General features: G+C 39.4%; 1 protein-coding gene across 1 annotated transcript; it reads left to right on the forward strand.

Annotated features, from left to right (window-relative positions):
* The first annotated feature begins 90 nt into the window (after positions 1 to 90).
* TMPRSS12 (transmembrane serine protease 12) lies at positions 91 to 20625 on the forward strand. Its single transcript, XM_078449875.2, has 5 exons — positions 91 to 348; positions 1023 to 1218; positions 8356 to 8624; positions 16832 to 16974; positions 20079 to 20625. Exons 1-5 carry the CDS (start codon positions 117 to 119, stop codon positions 20328 to 20330), a joined length of 1092 nt encoding a protein of 363 aa, XP_078306001.1. The 5' UTR covers positions 91 to 116; the 3' UTR covers positions 20331 to 20625.
* The last annotated feature ends 498 nt before the right edge of the window (positions 20626 to 21123 follow it).

Raw genomic sequence — 21123 nt, forward strand, 5'->3', positions numbered from 1 at the left:
CCGCGCCCCCTCCCCAGGCCGCAGAGCACCTGTGCCCCCCACCCCTGTCTCCTAGCCCGCAAAGCGCCTGCGCACCCCCGTCTCCCAGCCCGCGGCCCACAGCCGACAGACAGGAAATGCCTGCCGCCATCTTGTGCGCCGGGAGTTTCAAAATGGGGCTGCGGCTCCTGCGTGCCGCTCTGCTGTTTGTGGGCAGCGCTCTCCCGTACGCAGCGCACTACTCACTCTCTGAAAGGACGGGACGCGGCCCCCGGCAGGAGCAGGTGGCTGCCCCGGGGTGGCCTGAGGCCCCGCGAGCAAGGCGGAGGGCACCCCAGGCCCGGGAGGAGGGAGCCGCAGACGAAGAGGGCAGTATCTGTTCATTCCTCTCTTTGGACGGTGTCCTGTGCGTCTTCCCCACCTCTGTAGTGTTTGGATTTGGGTCCCTCCCTTTCTGTCGTTCCAACTGTCTTTAAAACGTACAGACCTAAGCAGTCCATTCGTGACAGGATAGTAGTCGTTGTAACACAAACGCCATAGGCTTGTGTGGCGCATCTATGTATGTTCAAAACACTGAGGTTTGTCTTTCCCATTTTAATGATTAAGGATTTAGTGGATTCAGGGTCGAAAAGGCCCGTAAATGACCTTTTCACACTACACTTGAGAAAAATTAACCTAACAAGTTAAATGCAAGTATTGTAACTTGTAGCCCGTGATTCATCAGTCCCAGGCTCTCTAATTGCCATTCTGCACAGGAAACAATGTGATACCTGGTCCAAGAAACCTATCTCATTTAGAGGAATAGAGTTTAAAATTAATGAATTGCGTTGATCTAACGCCCATTTGCAAGTGATCAGTTAAGCCTGTTTGTCTTAACGCTCCTTTAATTTTTTTTTTTTTCCCAGAAGATGGGCATGCCTTAGGCATCCAGCTTGCTATATCCATCTTTTAAATAGGAATTTAAAAGATTAGTGTGTTAAGATTAGGAAGTAGTGCGTATTATTAGATGTTCAGTCCAAATAATATATGACTTTTATTTTTAGATTGTGGAACAGCACCACTTGCAGATGCATTGAAAGGGTCTCGGATTATAGGGGGCACAGAAGCTCAAATTGGTGCATGGCCATGGCTAGTTAGCCTGCAGATCCAATCAGGCAAAATTCTTGCTCACATATGTGGGGGAAGCTTAGTGAAAAGTAAGTGGGTCCTCACGGCTGCCCACTGCACTAAGGACACTAGGTATGTATTCAAAACACAATTCCTATTTTTTCTTCTCTGAGGGAGTATTTTATTTTATTTATTTATTTTAAATGTTTTTATTTATGTTTTTGAGACAGAGACAGAGCATGAGCAGGGGAGGGGCAGAGAGAGAGGGAGACACAGAATCCGAAGCAGGCTCCAGGCTCTAAGCTGTCAGCACAGAGCCCGACGCGGGGCTCGAACTCACGGAGTGTGAGATCATGACCTGAGCTGAAGGTGGACGCTCAGCTGACTGAGCCACCCAGGCGCCCCTCTGAGGGAGTATTTTAAAGTAGTAGGGGACCATTTTATTTCAGTCATGTTCAGTTAAGCTGTGTGTTTACAAATAGCCATAATGCTTTACATGTAGCACACTATTTATTGACGTGAATCCTATAAATCAGAAGTCAACACACTTTCTGCAAAGATAGCAAAAGTTTTAAGGACTCTGTCACAACTACGCAACTCTGTCGCTATAGAACCAAAGTAGCCATAGACAGTACAACTGAATAAGTGTGCTGTGATCCAATAAATTACTTATGAACACTAAAATTTGACAAAATACTATTGGGGGAGAGTCCCAACCATCTAAAAGTATAAAAAACATTCTTTGTTCGTGGGCTATACAAAAATAGGAGACAGGTAGATTTGGACTATGGGTTGGAGTTTGTCAGACATTTCTTTAAATGCTGACAATTTTCTTTTAGCTTTTACAATTATATTGCAACCATGTGTTTGTCTTTCTCATGATTGGATCATGAGTTTTTTAAGAACAAGAGCTACATGTTTTATTTTGTATTCCTTGGACTAATATAGGATTTGGCCTACTTTATAGAAGACCTAATAAATGTTTATTGATTCTATGGGTGATGTCAGTCTTAGAGAAATAGGATTTACCACAGTTAGAATAGAACTTCATGACCCTCATAACCATTTTATACGAAGCTCTCAGAAAAATATTTTGGGAAACGATGATACCTGTCATATAACATCCCTTTAGCTGTTTGGTTTTTTTAAAAAAAATTTTTTTCATGTTTATTTTTGAGAGAGACAAACTGTGATTGGAGGAGGGGCAGAGAGAGGAGACACAGAATCTGAAGCAGGCTCCAGGTTCTGAGAGCTGTCAGCACAGAGCCCAGTGTGGGGCTTGAACTCACGAGCAGTGAGATCGTGACCTGAGCCAAAGTCAGCGCTTAACTGACTGAGCCACCCAGGCGCCCCTTTAGTTTTTCATTTATAACAGAACAGATCTCTTGGAAAAGAATGAAAAGTCTTTAAAAGGGACTAACAAGTTCAAAATTCAGTTGAGGGCAACTGGCCTGATGGGGTACATAAGGTTTTAGTCTGTGTACTACATTTTTTGTAAGTAAGCTCTATGCCCAACGTGGGGCTTGAACTCATGACCCTGAGACCAACTGAGCCAGCCAAGAGCCCCGGTATACTAAATTTTTGAAACATGCATTTCAGTTCCATAAATTGGCTTTTTGAGTAACAGAGGTAGAAAAATAGTAAGATACTAAGGTACAAACCAAACGTGGAGATCTAGAAAAAAAGTTTCAGAGTTAGGAATCAATTCTGTTCTTTCAAGGGTGAGTGCTTTACAATTGTTTTCTAACATGCTATCTTTAAAAACTGCTTTTCCGCAGCATTCAGACCTCAAATCAAGGGAGGAAAACCCTGGTTGATATGGTTTGAAGATTCTTGGAAAAGCTTTTCTTGCCTACCAAGTCCTGACATCGTGCTTTTTACTGGTCTAGTCCTTTGACACAGTAGGAAGAAAAATGAGTTTAGATTGAGGAGACCTGTATCCTAGTTTTCCACTGACACTCTGGTGCTGAGGCTTTAAGGAAGTTTCCAAAACCTACCAGATGTATGACCTTGGTCAAATAATATAGCTTTGTTACACTGTCATAGAATCTTAGAGTTCAAAGAGGCCTTTTCAAGGTCTGGTTCAATCCTCTGTCCTGTATTTGAATCCTTCTTACAATATCGAAGTAAGAGGCTGTCGAGTCTGAAATAATGATTGCTTCAACGTGCTGAGCCAGGCACGTTTTCGTACTTAATTTTACCAACGTTTGCAACCATTCTTTGCTGTAGGGAGACCCTGAGACTTAAGCATTAAGTACCTTGCTCATGGCTAGAGAGCAACAAAATCAGGGATCAAATCCAGGTTTGTCAGAATGAAAACTCACACACGTAACCGGAACTACAGCATACGGCTCTCTACTTGAAACATTTCTTACGATGATGCGCTGCTACCTTAGGAGGAATCTCACTTCTTTTTTGGACAGCTCTAATTCTTAGAAAGCTTTTCTTATGTTAAAAGAAGTGCCTTGATTTTTTTATCTGCTTTCTGACGCCAGATATATTGAATCTAGTTCTTCGAGGATACTGTTCATATTCCACTTAACGTTTCTCGAGGCTAAATCTCATTGATGTTTTTACTTCTGCACTCGACATTTACTGGATATATGTTATCTGCTAGGGGCTGGGCTGGGTGCTGAGGAAGTAGACATTACTGGGGCATAGTCTCTACTTTTCAGAAGCGCCCCCTCTGTCAGAAGACTAACTTTGCCACCTTTTATTCCGGTTCCTCCTCATTATGTTGCACCGTCAACGATCCCTTATTCCTTCTTATAACGACCATTTAGCAAAGACTTGCTCTGAGATTAAGTACTAAGGATGTTAAATATAATTCTGTTAAAAAAAAAAAAAAAGCCCTCCCAGTAACCCTCTGAGGTAGATAGCTATTATTATCTCTGTTTTACGCCTGAAGAATCCAGAGAGCAGAGCGATTTAGTAACTTGCCCAAGATCACACTGCTGTTAAATAGCAGCCCCCTGATTTCAAGCCAGTTCTCAAATCCGTGCTGTTTCATTATACCTCAATGTTGCTTTAGTATTTTTTCAACCTCTCTCTGGTTTCTTCCCTGTAATCCTTACACGTGTTTAGGTCACTCCACCATTATTTAAAAACCCAAGCAACTTACCGATTAACCCTACCTGTTCCTGTTCTTCCCTTCACTGTTAAACACTCTGAGAGACCCCCTTTTGCTTCCTCTGCATTGACTCATAAGATCCCAATTGCAGTCTGATATCTGGGGCCAAATCACACTGTTAAAGATCCCCCCGTGCCAAATCCAATGACTTCTTGTTAGTCCCCATTTTATTTGATCTTTTTTTTTTTTTTTTTAAGTTTCTTTATTTATTTTTGAGAGAGAGAATGTGTGTGTGCAAGCAGGGAAGAGGCATAGAGAGGGAGGGAATCCCAAGCAGGCTCTGCACTGTCAGCACAGAGCCTGACGCAGGGCTCAAATTCACGAACCATGAGATCATGACCTGAGCCGAAACCATGAGTTGGATGCTTAACGGACTGAGCCCCGCAGGGGTGCCTCCTATTTGATCTTTATAGCATGTGGCAAAGTTGACTGCTGCTCTCCTCGAAACGATCTGTTTCCTTGATTTCTTTTTTTTCTTTCTTTTTTTTTTCTTGATTTCTAAGTCACCGCCTCTTTTTTCTTTTCTCCTTTTCCTTGATGAGTCTGTCATTGTCTAAATGGCAGTATTTCTAGAGTTCCCCTTGTTATCCTTTTGCCTTATCATCTGTACTCTTTGCTGGAGATGTCCCGTCTACTTCTGTTTCAGTAGTCACCATGTACTGGAAACACCCAAGTCTCTCCAGGGGACTCATATTTCCGGTTCTCTGCTACATATTTATACTGGAGTTGCCGTCTCAACAAGTCCGAAAATGAATTTTAAAAAATCTTTCCTCTACAACCCTGTTCCTTCTCGATTCTTTCACATAACACCATCACTCATGGCTCCATTACCTAGAATTAGCTCTCTCTGCACAGTAGCTCTTAAATTTGTTTCTCATCTCCCAGTACCCCACACTGATTAGAAATCGATTCAGAACATCAGTCTCCATGTGCCTAGCTCATCGCTTACACTGCTTAACACTTAAACTACTACTATGGTAACTATCCTAATGCGTGTGAAGTGTATCTCATGGTGGCTTTTGTGTTTTGTCTTTCTGTTTTTGTCTTTGTATTTTTCTCAGAGCGTGCAAGAGTGGGAGTGGGGGGCAGGGGTAACGGGAGAGGGGGCGGGGCGGGGAGAGGGAGAGAGAATCCCAAGCAGGCTCCACACCCCACGTGGAGCCCAACTTGAGGCTTAATCTCACACCCTGAGATCATGACCTGAGCTGAAATGAAGAGTCGTTTCCACATTCGGTGCTTAACCGACTGAGCCACCCAGGCGCCCCTCACTGTGGTTTGGATTTACATTTCCCTAATAACTAGTGATGTTGAGCACCTTTCAATGTGCTTATTGGCCATGTGTATATCTTCCCTGAAGAAACATGTATTCAATCCTTTGCCCATTTTTAATTAGTATTTTTGCTGAGCTGTAGGAATGTTTTTTTATATTCTTGATATCAGTCCCTTATCAAATACAGGATTTGCAAATATTTTCTCATTCTGTGGTTTGTCTTTTCACTCTGTTCATAATGATCTTTGATGCACAAAAGTTTTTAATCTTAAAGACGTCCTATTTATGGGGCGCCTGGGTGGCTCAGTCGGTTAAGCGTCCGACTTCGGCTCAGGTCACGATCTCGCGGTATGTGAGTTCGAGCCCCACGTCAGCTCTGTGCTGACTGCTCAGAGCCTGGAGCCTGTTTCAGATTCTGTGTCTCCCTCTCTCTCTCTGACCCTCCCCCGTTCATGCTCTGTCTCTTTCTGTCTCAAAAATAAATAAACGTAAAAAAAAAAAAAATTAAAAAAAAAAAAAAGACGTCCTATTTATTTATTTATTTATTGTTACCTGTTTTTTTGGTGTCATATCCAAGAAATCATTGCCAAATCCAATACCGTGAAAGTTTCCTCCTGTGTCTTCTTCTAGGAGTTTTTTTGTTTTACTGTTATAGTTAGGCCTTCATCTGTTTTGGTTTAATTTTTGCATGTGGTGTAAGGTAAGTGTCCAATTCATTCTTTTGCATGTACATACACAACTTTGCCAGCAAAATTTGTTGAAAAGGGCTGTCCTGTCACAGTGAATTGTCTTGACACTTGAGACAGTTGAAAATCAGTTGAGCCCATACGCAAGGGTGTATTTCTGGGCTTTCGACTCTTTTCAACTGGTATGTGTGTGCCTGCCAGTACGATACTGTTTTGACTATTGTAGCTTTGCAGTTGGCTTCAAGTCTGGAAATGGGAGTCCTCCAACTAGAGTCTTCTTTTTCAAGATTATTTTGGCTACTTGGGGTCCCTTGACATTCTGTGTGAATTTAGGATGGGCTTTTCTATTTCTTAAAAAAAACTCATTGGGATTTTTATAGGGATTGCATTGAATCTATAGATTGCTTTGGGTAATTACTGTCATCTTAACAATATTAAGTTTTCCAGTCCATGAGCACAGAATCTCTTTCCACTTATTCATGTCTTCTTTAATTTCAGCAATGTATACATTTCAGTATACAGCCTGGGTCATGTGTGGTTTTTGTTTTTTGTTTTTTGGGGTTTTTTTTACTATTATTTGAGAGTGAAAGAAAGCAGGGGGAAGAAAAGAAAGAGAGGGGGAGGAAGAGAGAGAAAGAGAAAGAGAATGAATCTCAAGCAGACTCCACACTCAGCACAGAGCCTTATGAGGGGCTTGATCCCATGCTGGGATCATGACCTGAGACAAAATCAAGAGTTGGATACTCAACCAACTGAACCACCTAGGTGCCCCTACAGCCTGTTTTGTAATCTTATGGTCTGAATATAAACTGAAGCAAGGAATATAAGTTGAGTAAGTTTGGAAAAGAAAAGACCATTATTTCAAAGTAGCTCAAAGCAGTGATTTCTTTTTACACAAAATAGAACTAGGGCTTTACAATTTTTTGGTAAACTTTCTAGAGGTTACCTAACCCACTTTTAGGATAGCTGAATATCTTCTATTTCCTTGGGAGAAATTCTAGGAAGTAGAATTGCAGAGTAAAATACAATGCAAATTTTATAGGCTATTGATACATGCTGGCAAAGTACCCATCTGTTTATACCTTCCCGCATGAATAAGAGTTGCTTTGTTTTGGTGACTTTTGTTTATCCTGAGCATTACACACACACACACACACACACACACACACACACACACACTCATAAACTTGGCCAGTTTGAAGGATGAAAAGGAATTTCAGCATTTGTAAACAACAGCCTATAAAGTAAAAGGTCCTCCTTCCCAGTCCAATTCCAGATGAACAACTATTAAATTCTTAAGGTTTTAATTGTTGATTTTGACCTACAGAAAACATTTTGGTTTTTTACTTGTTCTTTGTTTTTGTTTTTTTTAAGATTGTCAAGATCCATAAGTGCATCCTGTTTTATATATTTAGAATGTCGTGCTTGATCAAGTCCTTTTTCCTACGTATGCTATGTATTCCTATTCCCTATGTATGCTATGTATTTCCTATCAATGCTATGTATTCACCTACATTTTCTTCCTAGTTTTTTATAATTCTCATGCTAATTTCATATCCAAAGATTTCATTCTGAAATTTCAAAAATTTACAAAAGTAGAAGGAATAGTTTAGTGAATTCCATGTACCTAGCATCCAGCTTCCAGTTATCAACTCTTACCTGATCTTATTTCATTGTTATCTCCACCAACTCCTCCCCCCTTCAATTATTTGGAAGCAAATCTCAGACAGATCACATTATGTATCTCTAAAACAAAGATGTTATTTAAAAGATTTCTGCATTAAAAAAGATTTTTGCATTTAAATAATTAATCCATTTGGGGTTTATTTTACTGTTTAATGTTTTTCAGAGATTTAATTTTATCTCACTTTTCAAACTAGTTAGTTTAGCTAGATGTCCCCATACCATCTATCAAGTACATCATTCTTTTGTCCACTGGTAAGAAGTGATACCTTAATCATATATTAAAGTCTCATGTACTTAAATCTGTCTTAGGACCTCTGTCCCATTGATCTTTTTCTCCTTTCCTATGGCATGATATTTTGGCTCTTATTTGATGTGACTTCACGTACATGAAAGTAAGATTCAATTTTTCTGATTACCCTCAGAAAAACAAACACTAGTGGGAGATGAAGAATATTTACTTAATAAACATGTTTATAACAACATTTATTCTCTTTCAGAGATCCTTTAATGTGGAGAGTTGTGATTGGAACTAATAACATACATGGAGGTCCTCCATACTCGAAGAAGATAAAAGTTAAAGCAATCATTATCCATCCAGATTTCAATTTGGAAACTTATGTAAATGATATTGCACTTTTTCATTTAAAAAAAGCGGTGAGGTATAATGACTATGTTCAGCCTATTTGTCTACCTTTTGATGTTTTCCAAATGCTGGACCAAAACACGAAGTGTTTTATAAGTGGCTGGGGAAGAACAAAAGAAGAAGGTAATTATAGTCTGAATTTTATGTGTATATTTTTTTCCTGATTATTAGAGAGGATGAACCCTTCTATACATGTATCTCTTTATATCATGAGCTTGAGCAATTAGTCTTTATAAACCATTGAAAAGGAAATGTTCTTTTTTTTCTTGTTTTTCTTTTTTGTGGGAAAGATGAAATTATCTTCCAAAGCAGAAATAGAGACTTTCTCTGGTTATACCTGCCAAGACCCTTGAACCTCTAGACATTCTCAGAGAGGATGAGAGAGAGGTTTTAAGTGTTTCTGTTCTTCCAGCTCTGCAACAGAATGGCTTATCTTTTTATTAAATTTTTTTTATGTTTATTTATTTTTGAAAGACAGAGAGCACAAGAAGGGGTAGGGCGGAGAGAGAAGGGGACACAGAATCTGAAGCAGGCTCCAGGCTCCGAGCTGTCAGCACAGAGCCCGACGCGGGTCTCGAACTCACAAACCGCGAGATCATGACCTGAGCCGAAGTCGGACGCTCAACCGACGGAGCCACCCAGGCGCCCCCAGAATGGCTTATCGTAATTAGCTTCTGGCTATAAGGGATCAAATTTAGGGTCCTTTTTACTTAATGTCCTATTTAGTATCAAGCAGGTTGATTGCCATACATTTTCTTTAGTGCACAAACAGGCACTAATTATTGATTGAACTACTGGGAAGAACAGACAAATGTAGAAACTAGTCTCTGCCTTTGGTGTTAACAATAGCTACTATGTGAGAGCATTTACCATGTTTTAGGCCCTTTTTCTAAATATATTATTTTATCTTCAAAATATTCCTATTAGGAAGTTAATGTTATTATTCCCATGTAACAGACCAGGAATTGTGGATCTTAGTGGTTGAAAAGGTAGGACACAAATTCAGATCTTCCTCATTGTAAAGCCTGAATATATAAGTACTACATTAAGTACAAATTGCCCTCAAAGGAATCCAAATCTAGTTAGCAACACATGATCTCAAGCGTTGAGTCTCTTTTCTATTCCCCACAGAAACTAGCCATTTAAATATGTGTAGATTAGGCGTGCCTGGGTGGTTCAGTCGGTTAAGCGTCCGACTTCAGTTCAGGTCATGATCTCAAAGTTGGTGGGTTCAAGTCCCGCATCGGGCTCTGTGCTGACAGCTCAGGGCCTGGAGCCTGTTTCAGATTCTGTGTCTCCTTCTCTCTCTGATCCTCCCTGCTTGCACTCTATCTCTCTCAAAAATAAATAAAAAAAATAAATAAAGATAAACAAGATAAAGAGGTATGGGCCTTAGGACCAAAGACCTAAGTCTAAATCTCAGCCCTGCAGTGTACTAGCTGCATGACCGTGGGCAAGTTACTGACTCTTGAACAACAATTAGAGCAATGATATTGATATAGCAGCAGCTTCCATTTATTCAGGTCTAGGTACTTAATAAAATGCTAAGCACCTTAATGCATTTCTCACTTAATGCCCCCAGTAACACCATGAAAAATACTATGACATGAATGAACTGAGGTTTGAAGACGTTAAGTAAGTTGCCCCAAATTACACAGCTAAGTGAGGAGTAAAAATTCAATCCCAGGTTGGCCAGCTTCAAAACTCATGTGTTTCCACTATATTATATCATCTGTCACAATGTCATATGTATTCATGATCTGTGCGATGAGAGCAATTATACCTGTGAGAGGGGCACACGGGTGGCTCAGTTGGTTAAGCGTCCTACTTCGGCTCAGGTCATGATCTGGCGGTTCATGAGTTTGAGCCCTGTATGGGGCTCTGTGCTGATAGCTCAGAGCCTCGAGCCTGTTTTAGATTCTGTGTCTCCCTCTCTCTCTGCCTCTCCCCCGCTCGTGCTCTGTCTCTCTCTCTCTCTCTCTCTCTCAAAAATAAACATTCAAAAAAAATTGAAAAAAAAAAAGAAGTGTTAAGATACTGATTAACATTAGATTGAAGCATGAATGGTCAAATTTCAATAATAGAAATAGAAGATACAATGTGTAAACTAGTAGCAAGAAACAAATGGAATAAGAAAATGAAGACAAAATCTTAATAAATCAAGAAATAAGAAGCATAGGAAAAGTGAAAAAAGCAGAAAATATAAAATAAGACAGTAGAAAAAAAGCCCAAATATATCCATAATCACAATAAGTGTTAATGGAGCAAACCACTAGTTAAAAGACAGATAATCAGATTAGGGAGTAGGAAATCCAGTTTACCTAAAAGGATAAGTAAAACAATAGTAAAGAAATATATCAAGTAAATCCAAATTAAAAGAAAGCTAGTATCACTATGCAAATTGCAGACAAAATAGACTTTAAGACAAAAGAATTATTAGGGATAAAGGAGGTCATTTTTATTTAGAAAAGGTTTAACTCACCAAGACAATAGAGCAATTCTAGACTTCTGAACCTAATAGGACCCAGATAATATTAAGGAGAATTATAGAATTGTAGAATTGTATAGAAAAGTAGAATTGTACAACAAACATTATAACTCCTCTGTGATGGTAGGGAATTTTAATACAACACTATTTTTATTATTAACATACCAAACAGATGAAAACCTAGTAAGTAAAGATTTGGAATATTTGAACAATATAATTAGTAAGCTTGATTTAATAGCCAAATCACTGCCCTCAAAAAGTTAGAGAATTTTACCTTTTCGAGTATAGGTAGAATCTTTATAAAAATTGACCACCTTCCGTGGGTTCAAGCCCTGCATCAGGCTCTGTGCTGACAGCTCAGAGCCCGGAGCCTTCTTTGGATTCTGTGTGTCTCTCTCTCTCTGCCCTTCCCTGCTCGCACTCTGTCTCCCTCTCTCTCAAAAATAAACATTAAAAAAATAATAATAAACTGACCAATTACTAGCCCATAAAACAAATCTCAAAGTTCAAAGGGTAAGTACTGTACAAACTATGAACTGTGATTATGAAACAATAAAACAATAAAAGGGATGGGAATTTGGGCTGTGATGGCATGGGGAGGGTGGCAAATCTTCTCCCCCCTCCCCAGATATAAACTGGACAAAATTGCCAAAAGCAACCATTTCAGGGCCTTGAAAAATCAACCAAAGTGCACAACACATTGAGAAATATTTGTTCATCATAAACGGCTATAAACTGGGTAAAAGAGGAATTTGCAGCTTTCTTGTTTGTGGTTGGTCCAAAGTCCCCTCCCATCAGTCAGTGCAATAGTTTTACTAGGGTCATGAAGAACAGAATCTTGTTACCAGAGGAGGTGAACTCTATCTGGAACAGCAGATGAAAATCCTGGCTAACAGCATTCTCAATAAAAAGTAGAAGACTCAGCAAGAGACAAATGGGGAAAACCCACAGCCTCTGCTAGTCCTGGATATGGCCAGCAGAACAGTCAGAAATTTGACAGAAAAATCCTGAAAATGTGAGAGCTCAATAAGCTTTCCAAATATCTTGGCTGGTTGGGAAACCATACACATGTCAGGAAAATCTGAGAGAACTCACAATAAAGAGAAAGTCAAAGTAGATTTGAAAACTGACTGGACTTTGAATACAGTCCCCAACCCAAACACAGATTTATTCATCAGCAGCCCAAATCATTGACTGACCCCTAAACTATACAGATACACACGCAAGCCCTATGAAGCTAGGCTAAAGGTAAAAATCAGAATTAAAACACTGAGCAGAAACATCAACAGTCACAACAGACAGAGTCTACAATTTAAGTCCGGGCAAGTTACTTTAAGAATGACAACATTCTTTTTTTTTTTTAATTTTAGAGCGAGCATGTGAGCAAGGGAAGGACAGAGGGGGAGAGAGAGAGAGAGACAGAGAGAGAGAGAGACAGAGAGAGAGAGAATCTTAAGCAAGCTCCACACTCAGTGCAGAGCCTGATGTAAGGCTCAATCCCACCATCCGGGATCATGACCTGAGCTGAAATCACGAGTTGGATACTCAACTGACTGAACCACCCAGGTGCCCCTAACAACAACATTCTTGAGGAAGGAATCAAAATCCAGGGTTGTTACAATATACTATCTAAAATGACAAATTTTCTTTGTTTTTTTTAAAAAAATTTATTTATTTTTGAGAGAGAGAGAGAGACAGAGAGAGAGAGAGAGAGAGAATGAGCCCATGAAAGCAGGGGAGGGGCAGAGAGGGAGACAAAATCCAAAGCAGGCTCCAGGCTCTGAGCTGTCAACGCAGAGCCCAATGCAGGATTCAAACTCATGAACCATTAGATCATGACCTGAGCTGATGTTGGACTCTTAACCAACTGAGCCACCCAGGCGCCCCTAAAATGCCCAATTTTCAACAAAAATATAAGACATACAAAACAAACAAACAAAAAACCCAAAAGTGTCACCTATTCTCAGGTGGGGGGAAATGGTCAATAGAACCAGACTCTATATAGGCTCAGATGTTGAAGCAGATAAAGACTTCAGAGAAGCTCTTTAAAAAATTATTCATTTACTTTAAGAGAAAGAGAGAATGCAAACCAGATTGGGGGCGGGGAGAGAGAGAGAGAGAGAGAGAGAGAGAGAGAATGAGAATGAATCCCAAGCAGGCTTGGTGCTATCAGCACAGTGTCTAACACAGGGCTCTATCTCACGAACCATAAGATCATGACCTGAGCCAAAATCAAGAGTTGGATACTAAACCGATTGAGCTGCCCAGGCACCCCAAAGAAGCTCGTTAGGTGTGCATAAGTCAAAGGAATTAAAGGAAAATGTGATGACAATAATTTACCAAATACAGAATATCTATAGTGAAAGAGTCAATTTCAAAAGAACTGAATAAAAAGTCTAGCGAAATGAAATGGCGCAAGAATCAGTGAACTGAAACACAGCAAAAGAAGTGACCTAACCTGAAGAATACAGAGGAAAAATATTGCAGAAAAAATGAATCCACACTCAGAGACATGTGGCACAACATCAAGTACACCAACATGTGTGCAATGGGATTTCTGGAAGGGGAAGAGAGAGAAGATGGGGAAGAAAAATTAATTCAAAGAAAATATGGCCCCAAGCTCCTGAAATTTCATGAAAAACATTTGCAAAAGCTCAATGAATCCCCAGTTAAGATTTAAAAAAAAAAGAAAGAGATCCACACCTACATTCACTGTAGTCAACAAAAGAGGTGCAAGGTCTATACATTGAAAACTTCAAGGGGCACCTGGGTGGCTCAGTTAAGCGACCGACTCTTGATTTCGGCTCAGGTCATGATCTCATGGTTCGTGAGCTCCAGCCCCACATCGGGCTCTCTGCTCTCAGCACAGACCCTGCTTCGGAGCCTCTCTGTCCCCCTCTCTCCTTACCCCTCCCCTGCCTGTGCGTGCACATAGTGCTCTCTCGCGCTCTCAAAAATAAACATTAAAAAAAAGTAAATATTAAAAAAAAATCTGCAAAACATTACATAAAGAAGACCTAATAAATGAATGTCATACTGATTTGTATTAGAAGATTCATTATTGTTAATACTACAAGTATCTCTAGATTGACCTATATATTCAATGCAATTGCTATCCATATCCCAGCAAACTTCTTCATACAAATTGACAAACTTAGATGAAAAGGCAAAGGACCTACAATAGCCAAAATTATTTTGAAAAACAACAAGGCTGAAGGAGTTACTCTGATTTCATATAAAACTATAGACATCAAGACAGCAGGGCATGGGTTTGTTTTCTGTACTGAGAGCATAGAGATCAATAGAACACAATACAGTCCAAAAAAAAAAAAAAGGCGGGGAGGGATCCTAACTTACATTTGTGGCCAATTGATTTCTTCATACAAACTTTCTAGAAAAGGCAAACCCATAGTGGCAGTAATCCTATTAGTCATTTTTTGAATGTGGGTTGGAGGTGGGAATTGACTGCACATGGGCATGGGAGGACTCTTTGGAGTGAAGGAAATAGTCTAAAACTGGGTTGTGGTGCCAGTATAAATTTACCAGAAATCATCGAACTGCAAACCTACAGTGTGAGAATTTTGTTATGTAAATTAAACATTCATGAAGCTTTTTAAAAAAAATGACAAAGATAATATTTTTTTAAAAAACTCACACATTTAGAAAATTCAAAATACACTACGTAATAACTCCTGTGTCATAACTTTAAATCCTTAGACCTGAACTGTAATGTATATACTGCACAGAGAAGCTTGAATGTTGCAATTTCGGTGCCACATAAAGGGAAATGTAAAGCTTTAAATACATACACCTTTAGGCTCAAAAATATCAAAGAGTAAATATTTGACCTATTAGAGAAAAAAGGCTAAACACCATGCATTAAATATCCAACTGGAAAAAGTTTAACAGAACATTACATGACCCATAGAAAGAAGAAGAAGAGAAATCGAGATAAGCACAGCAATTCATGAATAGAAAATAGAGTTAGAAAAAAGAGGACCAACAAAGCCAAAATCTAGTTCTTTGAAGAAAAAAAAAAAATAGCAAACCCCGGTGAGACTGATGAGAAAAGGAGAGAAGACACAAATACAAATAAGGTTATGAATTAAAAGATAAGATACTTTAAGCTATGTTAAGTTCTCCATTTTAATACTCAGATAAAATGGATAAATTCCTAGAAAATTCAAAGTAACCCAAACTGACTAAGTAAGAATAGTCCTATAAAGAGTAAAGGAGGGGCGCCTGGGTGGCTCAGTCGGTTGACTTGGGCTCAGGTCTGATCTCACAGCTCTTGAGTTTGAGCCCTGCGTTGGGCTCTGTGCTGACAGCTCAGAGCCTAAAGCCTGCTTCGGGTTCTGTGTTTCCATCTCTGTCTCTGTCCCTCCCCTGCTTGCACTCTGTCTCTCTCTCTCTCTCTCAAAAATAAATAAATGTTAAAAAAAAAATTTTTTTTTTAAACAATAGCAATCCAGACACAGAAGCGAACTTCCTGAACCTGATTAAGGTTATCTACCTCCAGACTACAGCAAACATCATTATTATAAACGAACATTTCTCTTAGAATCAGGAACAATTTCCCCCACCATCACTACTTTTGTCAATATCATAGTAGAGGTTCTAGCAAGTGCAGTCACACTAGAAAAAGATGCAAAACACCTATGACTTAGGTAATAACAAAACACTCACTATTCACAGATGATGGGACTACCTACATTAATACAGTCTACAATACATTGGAATTAAGAGAGTCTAGTAAAGTGGCCAGATATAAAACCAAAATGCCAAAATCGATTTCATTTTTATACACTACCAATAGTTAGGGAATGTAGGGGTGCCTGAGTGGCTCAGTCAGTTAACTTTCTGACTTTGGCTCAGGTCATGATCTTGCGGTTCGTGAGTTCGAGCCCTGTGTTGGGCTCTGGGCTGACAGCTCCGAGCCTGGAGCCTGCTTCAGATTCTGTGTCTGCCTCTGTCTCTCTGCCTCTTCCCTGCTGGGACTCTCTCTGTCTCTCAAAAATAAATAAACATGAAAAAAAAAAAAAAAGAATCAGGAACAGAAACAAACCCCAGATCTTTTGATCTGCAGATATTTAAAAAAATTGTTAGGAAATGTAATTTTCAAAGTTAATACATGTCACACCCACAAGGATGTCTATAATCCAAAGTTAGACGGGAACGAGTGTTGACAAGGATGCAAAGAAATTGGAACCCTCGTGCATTGCTGGTGGGAATATAAAATGGCACAGGTGTTTTGGAGCATAGTTTGGAATATAGTATAAATTAAAATTTATATTTCCCGTATAATTCCGAACCTCCACTCCTATGTCTATACCCAAGAGAAATGAAAACACATGTCCACACAAACACCTGTACTCAAATGCTCACAGCAGCATTATTCATATTAGCAAAAAAAAAAAAAAAAAAAAAAAACCAAAAAAACAATCTAAAGATCCATCAACTGATAAATGGATAAACAAAATGTGGTATATTCATACAATGGAATATTATCTAGCCGTTAAAAGGAATGAAGTGTTGGTACCTGCTACATGATACTAAGTGAAATAAGCTTGACATAAAAGCTCACATATTGTACGATTCCATTTGTAGGATGAAATGTCCAGAATGGGCAAATCATAGAGACAAAAAGTAACTTAAAGGAATTAAACTATGAACAATCAGATTATTCTTCCACGATCTTCCTAGGCACACATGCATATATGGATACAACTTTACATAATTGTTGAATCACTTTGGAAAGAAAACCTATTCAACACGAACATTTTATATTGCCGTCAAAATGCCTGCTCTCCAAAATAACTTACTGGTATTTTTTTGTTAATAGGTAATGTTACAGATGTGTTACAGGAAGCGGAAGTACATTATATCTCTCGAAAGATCTGTGATTCTGAGAAGAGTTATGGGCAAATAATCCCTAATACCTCATTTTGTGCAGGTGATGAAGATGGAATTTTTGATACTTGCAGGGTAAGACCAAATAATTTTCCTCTGCAATATTTGCTAAAGCTAGAGGGAAACTTGAACAGGCCTTTGATCACTTTCTGCGAAAGTCTTGAATTATCAAATTTAAAGGTACTAAATTCTTTTTTCTCCTTTTAAACTACATTCCAACAATCCAAATCCTATTGCTTTCCTGATTCCTTGGTTTCGTGGTCAACTTCAGGCGGAATTTGTCTTGAATCTTCCTTTTCTTATTACCACCTTTATTGAGATATTAATATACATATGTGTAATTCACCCATTTAAAGTGTATAACTCAACGGGCTTTTAGTGTATTTACAGAGCATCGCAACCATCATCTCAATCTAATTTTAGGACACTTGTCAACCCAAAAAGAAGCCTCTACCCATTACGAATCACTCCCCATTCTCCGCCCACCTGTCCTCAGGCCTAGGCAACCAGTCATCCCTACAGATTTGCCTATTCTGGCAATTTCATACGAATGGAATCATTCAGTATGTTTTGTGATCGGCATCTTTCACTTAACGTAGTGTTTCCAAGGTTCATCCATATTATAGCATGTATTGATACTTTATTCATTTTATTGTTGAATAATATCCCACCATACGGACGTGCCGCATTTTATCCATTCATTAGTCGATGGACACTTGAGCTGTTTCCATTTTTTTGGCTATTGTGAATAATGTTGCTGTACACGTTTGTGTATACGGTTTTTATGTGTGGGTATGTTTTTTATTTCTTCTGGAAATTCCACCTAGGACTGGAATTGTTGGGTCAATGTTTAACATTTTGAAGAACTGCCAAAGCCTATTCCAGATGGCTGCACTATTTTATATTCCTACCAGCAATATGAAAGCTCCAATCTCTCCACATCCTGCCAGGACTTGTTATTGTTTGTCGTCTTTTTTTTTTTTTTTTAATTTTTTTTTTCCTTAATGAGAGAGAGGGAGACACAGAATCTGAAGCAGGCTCCGGACTCTGAGCTGTCAGCACAGAGCCCAACGTGGGGCTCGAACTCCCGAACCACGAGATCATGACCTGAGCCCAAGTGGGATGCCCAGCTGACTGAGCCACCCAGGCACCCCTATTGTTTGTCCTCTTGACTGTAGCCCCCCTCATGGGTGTGAAGGGGTGTTTTTACTGTGGTTTTCATTTGCATTTTCCTAGTGACTAATGATGTTGAACATCTCTTCATGTGCTTCTTCGCCAGCCATTTGTACATCTTCTTTGGAGGTGTGTCTATTCAAATAGTTTGCCCATTTTAAAACTGAGTTATTTATCTTTTTATTATTGAGTCATCAGCACTTTTTATAGATTTTAGATTCAAGTCTCTCGCCAGATATATGGTTAGCAAATTTTTTCCCCCATTCTGTGGTCTCTCTCTTCATCTCCTTGATGTTACCATTTGTAGCACAGATTTTTATTTTTAGGAAGCCCAGTTTACTTGTCTTTTGGTTTTGTCTCTTGGGCTTTTTGAATCTTTCTTTATTCTACTTCTCAATCTATCAGCACTTCACTCCCAAGCAGAACCCCCATGCTCTACCCTTTTCCTACTCGTTCTGATTTCTGCAATCCAGCGTTTATCTTTCCAGTGTCCTTTTTCTTAAAATTTTTACTGAGTAAAACAGTAGAGAATCAAAATCTAATTGAATCGCATTCATAAGCAAAACATCCTCATTACTGGGGCACCTGGTGACTCAGTCAGTTAAGCGTCCTGCCTCAGGTCTCAGGGCATGATCTCGCGGTTCGTGGGTTTGAGCCCCGCATCGGGCTCTGTGCTGACAGCTCAGAGCCTGGAGCCTGCTTCGGATTCTGTGTCTCCCTCTCTCTCTCTGGCCCTCTCCTGCTCCCGTTCTGTCTTTCTCTTCTTGAAAACAAATAAACATTAAAAAAAATTTTTTTAAGCCTCACTATCAAAAAGTAATTACTCATTCAATGCCTACCTTATAGAGAGACACTGAAAACACCTTAGAAATACATTCCTGAATCTTTAGACACTGAAACAGTTCTCTCAAGGTTCTAGTTGTTTTGAGTGATTAACAGTCCTTAGTAATAGTGTTTTGGTGCACCGACAGTCTTGTATAAACTATGACAGACATTCGTTATTGTAACGCTACTGAGAGGCTTAGCCATTTATTCCTGTTACCCCTGCAGCAGCCAACGTTAACACTTGGAAAGATGCCATCTCCTGCAAGATGCCAGTTTGTACGTCTCTTCTAGTGAGCAAACCTTGCACACAACTTCAAGAATCCTTTATCCATTTAAAGTTACACTTTTCACATAGAGCATTAAGCAATAAAAAGTATTCTAGCAGTATTTACAGTATTTTGCACACTACTCCCTAAATTATGTCTCTCCTGAGTAATTATACTAAAACTCCAAACAATTGGATTTATAGTATCCTGGTGCAATAGCATGCAAATAGGAGGTTTATCTACCAGCTTTATGGTTCCTCTAATTATCAGGCCAGACAGAATGCTTTCTGTCTGAGTTGGAATGTAAAGCTGAAGATCTATGGATCTTTATAACTTGAAGATACATTGAAAATGTATATTGGGGCGCCTGGGTGGCTCAGTTGGTTAAGCATCCGACTTCAGCTCAGGTCATGATCTCACAGTTCATGAGATCGAGCCCCACGTCGGGCTCTGTGCTGACAGCTCAGAGCCTGGAGCTGCTTGGATTATGTGTCTCCCTCTCTCTCTGCCCCTCCCCCGCTCGTGCTCGCTCTCAAAAATAAACATTAAAAATTTTATTTATTTATTTTTAATTTTTTTTTAACGTTTATTCAATTTTGAGAGACACAGAGACAGCGTGTGAATGGGGGAAAGGCAGAGAGAGAGGGAGACACAGAATCCGAAGCAGGCTCCAGGCTCCGAGCTGTCAGCACAGAGCCCGATGCGGGGCTCGAACCCACGAACCGTGAGATCATGACCTGAGCCGAAGCCGGACGCTCAACCGACTGAGCCACCCAGGCGCCCCTAAAACGTTTTTTTTTAAAGAAAATTTATATTTATATAAATGTCTGATTAATGGGATTAATTTATTAAGCGTTCCTGTTGTTTAAAGACTACCAGAAGCAACTAACGCTATTTTGGGACTTTTTTTAATAGGGTGATAGTGGTGGACCATTAATGTGCTACTTACCAGAACACAGACGATTTTTTGTAATGGGAATTACCAGTTACGGATATGGCTGTGGTCGGAAAAATTTCCCTGGTGTCTATTGTGGGCCCTCCTTCTACCAGCAGTGGCTGACGGATCACCTCTACCGGGCAAGCAGTAAAGGCATATTTAACGTAAATGTTCTACTCGGACAGGTCCTCATAGCCTCAGGTTCTGTTGTCTTACTGGGAATCCCATAATGAAATTCTGAAGAATCTTTATCTTGCGTCGTGTCCCTTTCCATGTTCCACCTAATGAAACCCATTTATCCTTTTGGCAAGTAATTGCCCGCTTTGCACTTCTCGTGTGAACCTCTTTTGCAACAAAAGGATTGTGACATATTAGATACGTTTTCATAAATTTGGCACTGACACGCCTCTTTGATGTCTTTTGATTTTTTTTAACTTTATAATCATAATTTTGCATTTGGAATACTTCCCGAGAGTGTGTATAGAATATTCAGTTAAATATATGCTTTATGTATACAAATGCCAAATAATAAAGAGTTTATAATTAAAATGAAAGCTGTTCTTTCTTAAATTAATCAAAACCATTTCCTTTTAAGTTAGATTTTCTTGAAAATTTGATATGCAGCATATATATATATATTTTTTTTTTGAACTTTTTAAACGTTTATTTACTTTTGAGAGACACAGAGAGAGACTGAGCACAAGTGGGGGAGAGGCAGAGAGATTGGGACCCAGAATCCAAAGCAGGCTCCAGGCTCTGAGCTGTCAGCCCAGAGCCTGATGTGGGGCTCAAACTCACAAGCCACGAGATCATGACCTGAGCCGAGGTCAGATGCTTAACCGACTGAGCCACCCAGGTGACCCTATAGTGTATATTTTTAATTACCATCCTGTTTCTGGTTCTCACTTGGAGGAGAAAAAGTATTTGCCTATTTTTAAAATTCTAATGAAAATAATTTTTAAAATATTAATACTCCCCTTCTTATGCCAAAAAAGAACCATGGTGCAGACACCCCCAAAATAA

The sequence above is a fragment of the Panthera onca genome, chromosome B4, assembly GCF_046562875.1.
Source record: "Panthera onca isolate mPanOnc1 chromosome B4, mPanOnc1 haplotype 2, whole genome shotgun sequence".
NCBI lineage: Eukaryota > Metazoa > Chordata > Mammalia > Carnivora > Felidae > Panthera > Panthera onca.